Below are 14,029 nucleotides of genomic sequence, written 5' to 3'. Positions count from 1 at the left end.
CACACACACACACAGTCAGTGGGTTACGTTGTTTGTCAATAATCCAGTTACTCACTGTGGTTATTTAATAACTCCCTGATTTGGCAGCAGTCTGGTATCAAAACTCCAGCCAGGGACTTTTGCTGTGTGTCATTCTCTGTCTCTTCACTTCCTGTCCCCTCTCTAATGTTTAATGCATAATTGAGCCATAAAATACCCAAACTCATCCAACGTGTCGCCTAAAAATCAGCACACTTCTACCTCTCTGTAAGCTTGTTTGGTTGTTGATTTTCAAAGAAATAAAAACAATCAGCTTTCTAAAATCCATGAATGATTTCTAAAATGATGTCAAATAAACAGGACTATAAACTTGACGGTCTGGTCCTTTAATTCTTTACCTCTCTTCAGCTTGCGGACGGCGACCATGCGGTGATTAGCCGAAGTCTCCCACAGTCGCAGAGTTTTATCATCACTGACGGTGGCGCAGACGGGGAGGAGGGGGTGAGGGGCCAGACCCCAGACCTCACCCTCCATGTGACCCTGCACGCCCACACACACACACACACACACACACGTTCATCAAATGAAACAAATTCACTGAATTTACTGTAAGACACTGGACCACTTTGATCGAATATATATATTTTCACGCAGAGAACTTCTTCTTGCATGCCTCCCAGCTAAACAAAGAATCCAAAAACGGAGAAAATTCTTAATGAATTGAAGTCAAAGGGATTTGCGTTTAACAAAAGCAAAACTTTATCAAAACATCTGTTTACAAACTCTGAGACGGCTCGTGCAGCGTAATCCAGGTCTCATTTATCCATCGGTATGCTTTAAAACACTTCGGCATAAACAGAACAGGCAAACTACTTGTCCATGTTGTTGTTGACTGTTTATGATTTTAGCAAAAATAAATGTGTTGGGGAAGCACTGAGCATAAATAATTTTAAAAAAATAAGCATAAATACAAATGCAGTGGCCAATGACTTCAATACAGCAAGAATTTTCTCTGTTTTTGGATTCTTTGTACATCGCGGGAGGCATGCAGGACAAAGATTTCCTCATGAATTCAACATGACACACACACACACACACACACACACACACACACACACAAACACACACACATTATTTATACAAATTTACAATTCAAATTCTACTACAAGGACACCAGAAATAAGCATCGAAGTATATAAGCTATGTTTACTAAGCTAGTTGTACTACACTATCATCATCACAGGAAACACATTGAATTTGTTTCTAATTTGTTAACTTCGCTGTGAAAACTAAACATTCACTTCTAAAATCAAACCTTATAAAAGACACATTCACACACACATACACACATCACCACTCACGTCTGCATACATCCCATCAGTGCCAACATGTAAAAGCACTCAGGAAACGTCACGCCACTCTAAACTTACTTAATCGAGACCAAAAAATGTGTGGAGATCTCTCTCTCATGTGTGTGTGTGTGTGTGTGTGTGTGTGTGTGTGTGTGTGTGTGTGTGTGTGTGTGTGTGTCTCTGATCGATCTGCAGCAGACAGCTCTCCTCACCATGGCAACAGGTGCCGTACCAGACTACCAGACATTTAAAAATACCCGAGGTCAATCTCTCTCTCTCTCTCTCTCTCACATGCATGCACACACACACTTACACACACAAAGCCAGCCCGTCAGAAACCAGACCTTCACGACTCCTGACGCACCTGCACCAGCAGCGTCATCGGTCCAGTCTTGTTGATCTCCAGAACTTCTCCGTTTTTGGTTCCCACCAGGATGTGACCGTGACCCAGAGTGATGGCCCTGATGGACGGGTTGTCTTCCAGCAGCAGGCCTACGCCGCACACACACACACACACACACACACAAATACACACATGCACACACAGGATAAAGTCTGTGGCCATATAGTACACTTCAGATAACTTTCCAAAAATGAGACATTTATGTTTCGACAGACAGGTGTGTGTCGCCATGTGCCCACCTGATGGCAGTGTTGGATAGAAAATTTTCTACTAATTCTTTTGTTTAATTTATTATTCTAAACAAGGACAGCAATTATGACTGTGTTCACCGTAATTTAATCAACAAAACAGAAAAACATCACATTTTTAACTTGTTATCTGTAAGTCACTTTTTAAAACCTATTTATATACAAAGGCATTGTCTTATTTTTAGTGTTTTATTTTATTGTTTTAGTTTTTGTGTTTTATTCTGTCCCATGTTGCATAACTTCAAAACAACTTATATATTTTTTTCATTTATCGTTTTATATTTTAAAAAAAGACAACATGAAAAAAGTCAAAACAAAACACTGTAAACTGTAAACTAACATCAAAGCAATAACAAGCGCTCGTATAACATTAGGAATTTTAATTGGTTGTTTTAACCACATCAGTCATTTATCGTTTATTTATACAGCCAAGGAGTGAGCCTGGGATCCCCAAACAGTATTTTATTAATGAACAGTTTTTTGGCCTTGTTAGAGTGGTAGATGGGGAATAACTCTGTCTTTCTGTCCATTATCCTGTCATTTTCACTTTTTGTAAAAGCACTTTTTAACTGTTTTAAAAGCACTATATAAATAAAGATTATTATTATTATTACAGCTAGAAAAAAAGAAATGAACGACTGAAACTACAAATAAAAAGAAGTCACTGTAACACAGTTTTACTAGTTGCAAAATTCCAAATTTTTGCTCTAACTTTACTTTAAAGTCATTAAGTTCATTCAAAAGTGGTTGAAACTCCAACAACACTTGGAATATTAAACAATTTAATGGAAACACGGACACGTTTTGGCTTGTGGCCTTCATCAGCGTCATCAAGGTCCTAAAGTTACCTAAAATGAAAGTGCGATTATCGATCAATGTGAGAGAGAAACTGTGGCATTGGTCAGCTTAGTGTGGGCTGCAGCTGCAGCTTTCACTGCAATACTGACGTTTTCTACAAACACATTTTGAAAGATAGACCTGTTGTTGTGCCCTCCCTCATTCAGAAAGTTGCTTCAGGGTTTCCACTTGGTGTCAGTAGATGGTTGTGCGTACCTTTGGAGCCCGGGGACAGCGCTGCTCTCTTGATGGCGTAAGACTTCAGACAGCGATCGAACATGTCGTCCCACAGCTCCACCACGCCGTCCTTCCCGCCCGTCACAAAGCCCTAAAAAGAAACCATTATTGATGAATGATTATTGATTTCACTGAGTTACTGTACGTAGCAGTGGTGGGAGAAGTATTCTCATCCTTTGCTTCTGTAAAAGTATTAATACCACACTGTAAAATACTTCAAGTAAAAGTCCTGCATTATACAAGCAGCTCCAACCAAGCAATCTGATTGGTCCTCAAGACAATTACAATGTGCTCAAATCTGAATGACAGCACACCTTCCTCATGACTGAAAACATGACTCCGGCATTTCTTAACCACTGCTCTTGAAGAAATCATGATTATCGTACCAATTCAGGCGGGGGACAAAGAGAACATCCATGTCAACAGGTTGAACCTCACGAGACGAAATACAGCTGACCAAATGAAACGCCACAGCCAACTCACTAATGGAGTAAATCATAAACTAACACTAGATGACATTAACCAGCATAAACCACCATGTTCTGAACAGACACATTATAAACACTGACAAAAAATGATATTTGCATGTACGAACACAAAACAGCAAACTTCACTGCAAACTAAAAACTTCTCCATCCAGATCGAGGCACGATGGGAAATACAGGCTGACTGCAGTGAAAACTTTGTTTTTGAGAGGTTAAACAGCATCAAGAAGCAGATTGTTTTGTTAGACAATAACAAGTTGTGAATTTTGGAAATGATCTCTTTTTTTCATTAATTTTGACTTTTGGACTTTACCATGCTCTTGAGTTACTGAAAATGTTTGGCATCCTCTATCAGCTGTACCGTGACACGGAGCTCCTGGATTAAAAATGCAGGGAAAGTCACGGATTAATATCTAAATCTGTTTAGAGATAAATTATTTTTGTCAGCAGATATCATAATTGTATGAAGACAAACTTATTTTGGGATACCCCACGATCTCTTGAAAGTATGAGCACAAGTCGGCCGGCGGACTCGACAGGGACTGGAAAATGTATCTGTTGCTAGGTCGTTACTAAGTAGTAAACCAGATTTCATAAATAAAGGAATCACTAATGTGACTGATTGTTTTCCAGTAATTAGTCAGACTCTGTGTTTCCATGGAAACTGAGGTTACGGTCGCTTTTCCTTTTGATTATTCATTTTATTTTGTTGGTAATACCGCATCACTGTTGTGCTCACATGGTCTAAAAGTGCACCCTCTCGTGTAACATTGCTTCATGTAAAACTTAACTCAAGTACTTGTTGTGCAGTAAAAAGTTCCCTGTCAGTGTCTTACTATTGTATCTGATGTTTTTGGATCAATATTACCACTGCGTGTACTTCCTCGTTTCATTAAACCGTTAAAATTGCCGTGGCCTGGTCTTTGCAAATGCACGAGATAAATCAATAAGTGGCGAGTACAGATCGTTACTCTGCTAAGACAAAGCAGGAACTATCCGACACTATCACATCTTTCTCTCCCGTCCCTTGTTTCACTCAGACTGTCACATCCGCCTCTCCTTCCTTCCCGTCAGAGCTGCCATCCTTCAGTCTTGTCATCCTCCCCTGACAGCCTTTTCTCTCTCTTCCTCCCACTCAGCTCGAGATCTTCACATCTGTTTGATATTTCCTCTGAGGACTCTCTCGCAGTCCAAGTTGTGTTGGAAAGAGTCTATTTTTACAGTTTACTTTGAGAGTCATAAAACATTCCCTGAACGCTGATAACAATGAAGATATGCTGTAAACGTGGGCATTAGGAAACAGACGAGTTATTTAAAGACTGAACTTTTCCAGCCTAGATTCAGTTTCATCATTTCTTTTAGAGTCACAGATTCCTGCAGAACAATTGAACGATTCATGGTGACTGAAGACATGGTGTCTTTTCTCATCAGCCAAAAAATAAAGTGTGGCTGAGCAGCAGACAGGTGTCAATTTTTTCTTCTCTGTAGTGAAAGAAAACAACCTGAACATTTTTCACTCGGAAAATTACATTTCAACCAGAAGAGATGAAGATATTTGGCCAGAATAAGGAGGAGGATGACAGAGGATTTTACCTCTAACATCCTTTCACAAAGATCAGTCCAGGATGAAAGCAAATATGAAAAAATAAATAAATTAAACATAGATTTTTGTTCCTCCTGCAGTTTTTTTCAAGTGTGGAGACACACATTAATCTACCATCATCTATAAGTGCCTTCAGCAATGATGCTTTTGGAAAACACCTCTTAAAGTGACGTTTAACCCCCAAATCAAAAGTATTTTTTTCCTGTAGTGCTGTTTATCAGTCTAGATAGTTTCGGTGTGAGTTGCTGAGCGTTGGAGATATCGGTCATAGAGAGGTCTGCCCTCCCTCCGATGCAACGGAGCTAGATGGCACTCGACTTGTGGTGCTCAAAGTGTTAAAAAAATACATCAACAGCAATGTCTCTCTCCAGAAATCATGAACTAGTTTCTCAAGATAATCCACAGACTTTGCTGTGAGTAGTTTCATGAATTATTGTCTTTCTGCTGAACTACAGCCATCAACAGAATAACTGCAGAGAAGGGTGGGTGTAGTTCGGTTAAAAGAAAATAGTTCCTACATGAAACTGCTCACAATGAGGTCTGTGGATTATCTTGAGTAACCAAATCCAAAAAATCCACTTTGAGCACCACAATCTGAGTGCCATCTCGGAGAGAAGGCAGACATCTCTGCGGCCGATATCTCCAACACTCGGCACTCACAACAAAATAATCCAGACTGATACAAAGCACTACAGGTGAGAGGTTATTAACGTGGACACAGTCACAATGTGTGGGGCCACTGTCACACAGACAAATGGATCGCCTTCTGTTTTTCTCCGAGTCAAACAGCTACCACCGTGTCCCCACAGTAACTTCAGGTTATCCACTGTTCACGATTTCTGCTATCGGGGAGAGTAACTGCAGTTTACACTGATGCTCTCTGGTAACTGGATAGCTGCTGGTAGCAACGAGGGAACACAAAAGCTCTATCTGCGTCTTGTTTTGGTTGTGCAGTGGTTGATGCACTTCATTTTTTGTGTAAATCGAGCCGTCGTTTTCCCCAGAGATCATACCCGGTGACAGACTTGCAGAGTGAAAAAGAGGCTTACAGTCATTACATTGTGCAAACAACATTTACTTCATAATGGTGACTTAAAGTCAAAAAAATTTATTTTCCACTTTAAGATGCTTTTGGGAAATAAGAATTTGGTTTGGGATGCAGAAGTCTAAAAGTAAAATGCACTTTTAGATATTTACAACTCGTCCCTGAATTAGTTTAAATTCTAGCCATTTTTTTTTTTTTTTTTTTTTTACATTTTTAGTAATCTAATAATCATTTGAAGACTTTAGTGGGAGATGCAACATCAATAATAATGTGCTTCTTGCTGCGGAAGAGATGGAAATAAAAACTAAATTAGTACAATGAAGATGAAAACCAGAGCCAGGAACCAGTCACATACAGATGTGTTCAAGCAGGAACAAGGATCAAGTTATTCTGAAAAAGAAAAAAAAGTTAGAAACAAAATGACACAACATGAGATGAAATCATTGAAGATGAGCAAACAAAGAATTGAGGGTTTAGTGGATTTAAAGGAGTTTTAGTTAAATCCAGACTCTCCTGTGGGTCTCTATTGGCTCGTCTGTCTGTAAATCCTGTTACATAAAGAGAGAGAAACAGAGAGAGAGAATCAAAGCTGGATGAAGAGAGGGAGTTCAAACAATGAACAGAGAGAACGAGTGAGGAAGAGGAAAGAGGAAGAGAGACAGATGAAGAGAGGGAGAGGAAGAGAGGGGAAAACAGATGGAAGAAGAAACGCCAACAGCAAAATAATTTAATTCTCCTGCACGTCTGCTCACTCCTACATGTCGTTTTCAGGCTACATGTAGTTTTTGGGCTTTTAGCCGACACTGCGCACACACACACACACACACACACACACACACACACACACACACACACACACACACAAATGGAGGCCTTACCTCTGTGTCTCATAATTATGATTCTGTGTACTGTACTCCTACATTTTGGCAATGCTCATCATAAAGAGATGAAAAGAATAAGAAATTATAGCCGTGTGTGCTTTGATTTGAGCTGCGGAACTCGAATGTCAATGTAAAAAAAGTTTTATGAAGTAGATAAAGTAAAAACATCTCTCTCTTAAACACAGACACACACACGCCTGCACACACACACGCACACAGATGTCCTCACCTTATCAAGGGAGAACATCGCGAACACCGGTCCATCGTGGGCTTTGACTGTTTTCAGCAGCAGCACTTCCTTCCAGATGTAAACGTCTCCGGTGGCGGCGCCGGAGAAAACCAGCGCCTCGCTGCGGCCGTAACACACCGACATCATGGTCTCCGGCCGGCCGACGCTCCTGAACACACCACGCTTAAACGTCAGACCGCCACCTGGACGGCAGAAAGAGAAGAACTTGATCAACAAAGATCACAACAATACAGACAAAAATAACACGAAATAAAAACGTAACTAAGCACATTAAATGTCAAATTAACGGTTATTTGCAGTCAGATAGTCTTATCAGTTATGGAACGTAAAGCCGAGACTCTTTAATTTTTATTTTGGTTAATTAGCTGTTGGCTTCAACATGATTCCCAATTTTATTAGACTATATTTTCTTTACATTTTAGTAAACTGTCTCCACTGAAAGTATGATGAAAAAGCTATTAGCAGCACCCGTTTGCAGTGTATCCATGTATGCAGAGACAGTTATGACTGAACTAATTTGATATTGAATAAAACTTTGGTTATTTTCAGTCAAGTTCTGCAACATTTTTTTCTGGGATTTCTGAGCAGAATTTGGATGTTTATTCTCTTTGGTCTTCAAAGTTCATCAAATTCAAGTTACAGTGTATCTGAAAACGTGCATCATTTGCGTGTGTGTTCAGATTTGAACTGAGTTACGACTCCGAGAAGAATACTGATGCAGTCAGCAGCGTCATCCAGCCACCTCACAGTTTGAAAACAGGTCGCCTAAAGGTCAGAAAAATTCAGAAATGTTTCACGGAGGCGTCTACATTAGATTAATGAAGACTGTAATTGTCTCTATTGGGACACCGGCTGTTGCACCAGAAAAAGGTCAGCAAAGGACAATAGAGTGTAAATTTGTTTACGGTGAGCATATTGGGAATCAGACACAAGACAAATAAAAACCAGCTCAAATACTAAGTGGCAACTTTCACTGTGTCAAGTGTAAGCACACAAAAGCTACTCTGCCGCAGTAACAATAGTGACTTTTTAGAGGTAATTTCTAACCTGCAGAGTCAAACCAAGCGCTTTAAAAAACAGTTTTGCTCCAGCTGCCATCACACTGGTGAACAAGCTGTAGATAGATTGCACAAAATAACACATACACAGTCTGTATTTAGGATTTATTTATTTTTAGCTTGTTTTTATTTAAAGTTTGGTTTTGTAGTTTAGTGTTTTTGTTGGTATTTATTACATATGTAACATTTCGATAAGCACCGAGATGCTTTAATTGTTTTATCTTTCATCTTCTTGTCATGTTTTATCCTGAATGTTGTCTGTGATGTCTGACAGCTGTTTTAAATGGACTTTATACTGCAAACCAAATCTACTTACGGGTACAAATAAAGTAACCTGAACCTGACCCGTCCGTCTTGCAGTTTTACCTGCATGTTGCCAGAACTGGATGTGTTTGATGCCCACAGTGACCAGTTTGTCCATCAGCATGGGATTACACTTCACCACAAATATCTTCTCCTTATGACCCCTGCAGAGACAGAGACACAGGACACACTTAAAAGATGTTTTGTACTCTGGCTTCTTCTTTACCCAAACTATGAACACTAACAGTACTTTAAAATACACAACAGTAGTTGTTAGCTGTTGTCCTCTCCACTATCTAACACCAAAGTCAATAGTAGCAGTAAAAATACAACCCATACATACCCGGAAATACTCCTACTATGCTGTTTAAATGTCTTATGAAAATACATATATTCAATGAATATTTACATGCAGCCAGACATACTCTGATTAACGTTACGCCAGGATGTTTTCAAAGTTTTCAATCAGCCTCTAACATTTATCCAACCACCTTCTTGAAAAGGTAAGCAATACGATATTTGCACATATCCAAAAACCCAAATATCCGACATATCTCACACATCTTAATCGGGAAACGCTACATTTGGAATAAGGCCTACTTTGGAATATCCAACTTAATAGATAGTAACTTTATTAACCCCAAAGGGAAATTCAGGTTTCCAGCAGTTCAGTACCTTATTGTAACAGATACAAAATACAGGAAAGAAAAAAATCAGTACAGTAGTCATGGTAAATGTTGTTATCACAATAGTAGTACAACAAGTAGTACTAAAATATAACATGGCTGTAGTGGCAGCCGAGTGGTAGCAGTTGTAATGATGGTATAAGTATTAGCTGTGGTATCAGCTTTAGACCTTTGAGGAAAAAATATCTGTAACAGCAGCAACAATAACAATAAGTCTAAACGTGTCCTGTCCTCGTAGTAGTTTATGGTAATAGTAGTAGCAGTCGTTTAGAGTGGTATTTTTTTTTTTTTTTTACTGTACCTGGCAGTAGCGAGTTTCTCTCCTCTCTTCCAATCCCAAACCACAATTGAATGTCCGTCATCGACTCCCACAGACACCAGACTCTTTCCATCAGCTGCATCGGGAACACGGGGAGCAAACACATCAGGAGGAGGTCTCATCACAAGATATTTAACCATTATAACGGCCCAGGGAGGGAAAGTGTGGTTAGCTCTGTGCTACGAGTTTCCCGAGATGTTTAACATGTTAACATACTTAAACACAACAACATAAAAAACCTACATTGACAGATCTGGACTGAAGATTTAGGTATGTGAATATTAGAACATATAAGACAAGCTTTGGATTTATATAGAGGAGTTTTAAAAACAGCTTAATTATGCAATAAGTCTGAGGATTAAATAACTTTATAATCCTTCCTACTCACTTTTGCACATGTAAATTGATGCAATCTGTGGATGGAATTCATGAAGTACTTTTTATTTCCTTCTATTTGTTGATATGTTTTTAACTACTTTTTTGTTGTATTTTACATGTTTGAAATAAAGACATCGAACAGTCAGTCTTGAGGACTGGTGCTTTACGGTTTCATTATCAGAGACTTTGGGGATTTGTACGATTTTCATGCCGGACTCTCAGTCAGCAGAAGCATAACGACTAATAGGACTAAAATCCTGCACACTGACAGCATCTTGCTGCGTGTCATTGCAGGTCAATGTGTGTGATTTTGTCTGCATGTAATGCTGTCCCATTTGCAAGCTTTGAAGAGCAGCTGTCAGATCACAAGTCGCAGCTGCTGTTCATGTCTCCTCCCTCGCTTAATGCAGATCAAATAGGTGAGGAGAGATTTCAGTCTACATCAAAGCGGTGGACTGTCTGACTGAATAAAATGGAGGGATTCACATCGACCTGAAGGCTGAAAAGTGAGAAATCTGAGGAGTCACTTTCAAGGACTGAAACCCAAATCAGACCTTTAAAGACAGTTTGCACAAAGGTTACCTGAGAAGTCCAGAGCACACACTCCTCTCTGGTGGAAACCTCTCAGCAAAGAGAGACACTTCAGAGTCTGGATGTCCCACACATGAATGGCCGGGTCCCTCCCCACCTGCACACACACACACTTTTAGAATCCACTTACTGCATTCAAGGATACAATATTCATATATTTAAAGATCTGTGTGTGTGTGTGTGTGTGTGTGTGTGTGTGTGTGTGCGCACGCACCTGTCCCGTAGCAGCGTAGTCCTTCAGCGGGTGGATGCTGAGGCTCAGGATGTCGTCGTCGTGGCCGAGGTAGAAGCGCTGGCTGTGCAGCTGCCGGTTGTAGACCACACCAACCGCCGCCACATGATACAACACCTCCCCGCTCTGAGTGTAGAACAGGTTGTTCCTGCAGTCATAACCACGGTACCTGCACACACACAACATTAGCATAAACATGAAAACAATGCAATAAAAAACAAAAACTCTGCAACTCTTAGTTGCATATACAGAATGTGCAAAAACGGTTGCTCCAGTATTAGGACCAAGAGCACCTGGTTAAAACCTGCTACCATATTAGGCACTGAGGGGCCCTTTATTGTTCAAGAATCATGAAAAAGTCTGTCAAACTATTTTATCAAGCAAAAACGGTTGTTCATGTTTTAAATGTATAGTTTCTAAATTACAGACAAACCCAAAATTTTAATTCCAGGCTTTTTGAGGGCCCTACACGTGATGGGGCCTTTTCTTTTACATAAAGCAACTCTGACGCTTTTTCAGACATATGAACAACACGTAAAAAACTGCCCTCATATTCATGTATGTAAAGAGGTGAGCGTCTGAAAGACACCATATGTATACAGTGTGATGTGTCACCCGTGCACAAACTGCAGCCGGAGGCCTTGGTCTGGTCCTCTCTGTCTCTTCAGAGATCCGACCTGCTGTTTCTTCTCTCTGCTCTGCTGTCGCAACTGAGGCAGGTCCTCCTTATACACCTGCACAAACGCACACACGCACACACACACACACACACACACACACACACACACACACACACAAATACAAAAAAAGGGCTCTTTTATAATAAAGCAACTAAAGGTCAACATGAAAAGACCATTCATTCATTCATTTTCTGTATCCGCTTGTCCTCCTAAGGGTTGCGGGGGGGCTGGAGCCAGTCCCAGCTGTCATTGGACAGAAGGCGGGGACACCCTGGACAGGTCCCCAGACTATCGCAGGGCCGACACATGTAGACAGACAACCCTTCTCGCTCACAGTCACACCTAAGGGCAATTTAGAGTCACCAATCAACCTGACCAGCAGCGGGGGACATGCAAACTCCACACGGACCGAACAACCCCGGTCTAACCGGGTTTCAAACCAGGGATCCTCTGGCTGTGAGGCAACAGTGCTAACCACGACGCGACCACGCCGCCCATGAAAACAACAAAGCACAACATATTCATTATTTAATTTTATAGACCCTTACAAATAGTAGAGTGCAAAAAGTAAAGTTTTTGGTCATTAAAGGGTTCAAAGTGAATTTGGGTTTCCTACGACGGCAAAGAAACAGCCGGCCTCCTTCTCTCTCTGATTGGCTTACATTCTTAACGGGCAATCACACCGAGACGCAGAAACAGCTGGGAGAACCTGTGTGCGCGTGGCCGAAAGTGACACTGACGAGCGGTGTGACTCTGTACCTTGAGCGAAAAAGTTGAACATATTTAAATTTTTATGAGCGAGCAAAAAACAGCAGAAAAATGTGTCACGCAGCAGCAAGAGAGGAGCGTTGTAGCATAGGGAAACAGCGATGCGTCATCCTCTTTCACTCGCTCTATCAGTCCCACCACATACTTTTGCTGCCAAAATAAGAACAAACAGAGGCTTAATTTAATTAGGTTTAAGTTGTACATCAGAGCATAACTCACAGATTCTTTACATTATACTCCCAGTTTACAGGCCTGCATAGGGAGTTGTAGTTTTAAAACTAGGAGCCTGATTATTCCCCAAATATCGGTAAGATGAATAATAATCATAAATCTAATATATTAAACATTATCTTTTTTCAAGATGCACAATCCATATTTTGTGACACAACAAAATATTGAAGTCGCACAGACTTATCAGAGATAATGCCTTTTGGTCATTGAGCATCGTCATTTAGAAATTTCTTAATAAAGAAAATTAAATCATAAATCATTTCCTAAAAATAACTTTTCATCACGACACAATAATCAATGCATAGCCTCAACAAAACGGCATGACATCGTCTGTCCTCACATCGCTCTGCTCCTCTTTATTAGTTTGAAAATGAAACTGAACACAGCCTGTTTTTCGCCCTCAGCAGAGAATACGCCCGCTCATTTTTCATGCAAATTATTCTGCTGAGGGTGTGTTGGCGTGTTTCAGCCGTCTGAGAGTTTCACAGGGAGAGACTTTGCTCCCAGGAGGTTTGGGTCTGGCAGAGCTCCACTTTCACGCTGCTTTCCATTTACAAGACTGCATATTTCTGGAGCGTCATGGTCGATCAGCGCTGTGAGTTACAGACCATTTCTCTGTGACTGGAATCTAGACGACAACTTTTCCTGTTTGCTCTTCACCGTTTAATCGTCTAAAATTATCTAAATACTGATATGATGACAGCGGAGTGAACACCGGCAGAGAAGGAGAGCAGCGCGGACATTCAGAGACACCAGTGGAGACACCGGTGGAGACACTGATGGACAATGAGAGCAGAGTGGACATGGCTGGGACTATCTGGCGTTCTATCCATATTCCATCGACTACATCTCATATTTCAATCAAGGAAAAGTTATATCGCCATTGAGTCTGTTATCGTTTTATCGCCCAGCCCGAGTATGTACAAAATGTGGTGGCCAGGAAGCCAGTAGAAGAAAGATAAATCAGTGTGGCCCACAAGGATGAAAACCTCATACTCATGTACATCTGTCCATCTCAAACTCTGTAAATAAACTTAACTATGAACACTTGAACTAAGGGAGTGTGTGTTGCACCAGATCTTCACCAAAAGAGGAGCTGAAACTGTAGTGGGGTCAAACAAAGTCTGCTCCTAGTGAGGTTTAAATTTGATCCATTTATTCCAGATTTGATAAAATGTATTCTTTTGAATCCTGGAAGAAAAGGTCAGCTTTTTTCCATTTTAATATTTAAAGTTATTCCATACCAGTCCTCTGAGGTGGGTGGTACTGGGTTTAACCACTTTCTAGTGATTGATTTTGTACTTGATGCTGAAAGGGCCTGCAGCAGCTTTGTATCACTGTGTTTCAGAAACACCACATGACCCAGATAGTCTCCAAGTTAAGTTATTTGAGTCCTAAACATTGTACTTAAAGTCTTGTGAATTTTCTTCCAATACAGGTTCAATTTGGGACAATCCCAAAAT

At 40.5% G+C, this 14,029-nt stretch overlaps 1 protein-coding gene across 4 annotated transcripts in view; it reads right to left on the bottom strand.

Moving 5' to 3' along the window:
* LOC121954837 (echinoderm microtubule-associated protein-like 6) overlaps positions 1–14,029 on the bottom strand; it is a 123,784-nt gene that overhangs the window by 61,012 nt on the left and 48,743 nt on the right. For all 4 annotated transcript variants that reach the window (XM_088086530.1, XM_088086532.1, XM_088086531.1 and 1 more), the window contains exons 16-24: positions 11,503–11,621; positions 10,870–11,056; positions 10,647–10,752; positions 9,669–9,762; positions 8,745–8,845; positions 7,300–7,502; positions 3,036–3,147; positions 1,696–1,823; positions 378–519 (exon numbers count right to left, since the gene is read on the bottom strand). In XM_088086530.1, coding sequence (XP_087942656.1) covers positions 378–519; positions 1,696–1,823; positions 3,036–3,147; positions 7,300–7,502; positions 8,745–8,845; positions 9,669–9,762; positions 10,647–10,752; positions 10,870–11,056; positions 11,503–11,621 — 1,192 coding nt within the window. The remainder of the gene's footprint in view (positions 1–377; positions 520–1,695; positions 1,824–3,035; positions 3,148–7,299; positions 7,503–8,744; positions 8,846–9,668; positions 9,763–10,646; positions 10,753–10,869; positions 11,057–11,502; positions 11,622–14,029) is intronic.

The sequence above is a fragment of the Plectropomus leopardus genome, chromosome 13, assembly GCF_026936395.1.
Source record: "Plectropomus leopardus strain MGB_pleo_1.0 chromosome 13, ASM2693639v1, whole genome shotgun sequence".
Lineage (NCBI taxonomy): Eukaryota > Metazoa > Chordata > Actinopteri > Perciformes > Serranidae > Plectropomus > Plectropomus leopardus.
Note: the sequence above shows the minus strand (reverse complement) of the source record. Positions and strands in the feature narration are given on the sequence as shown.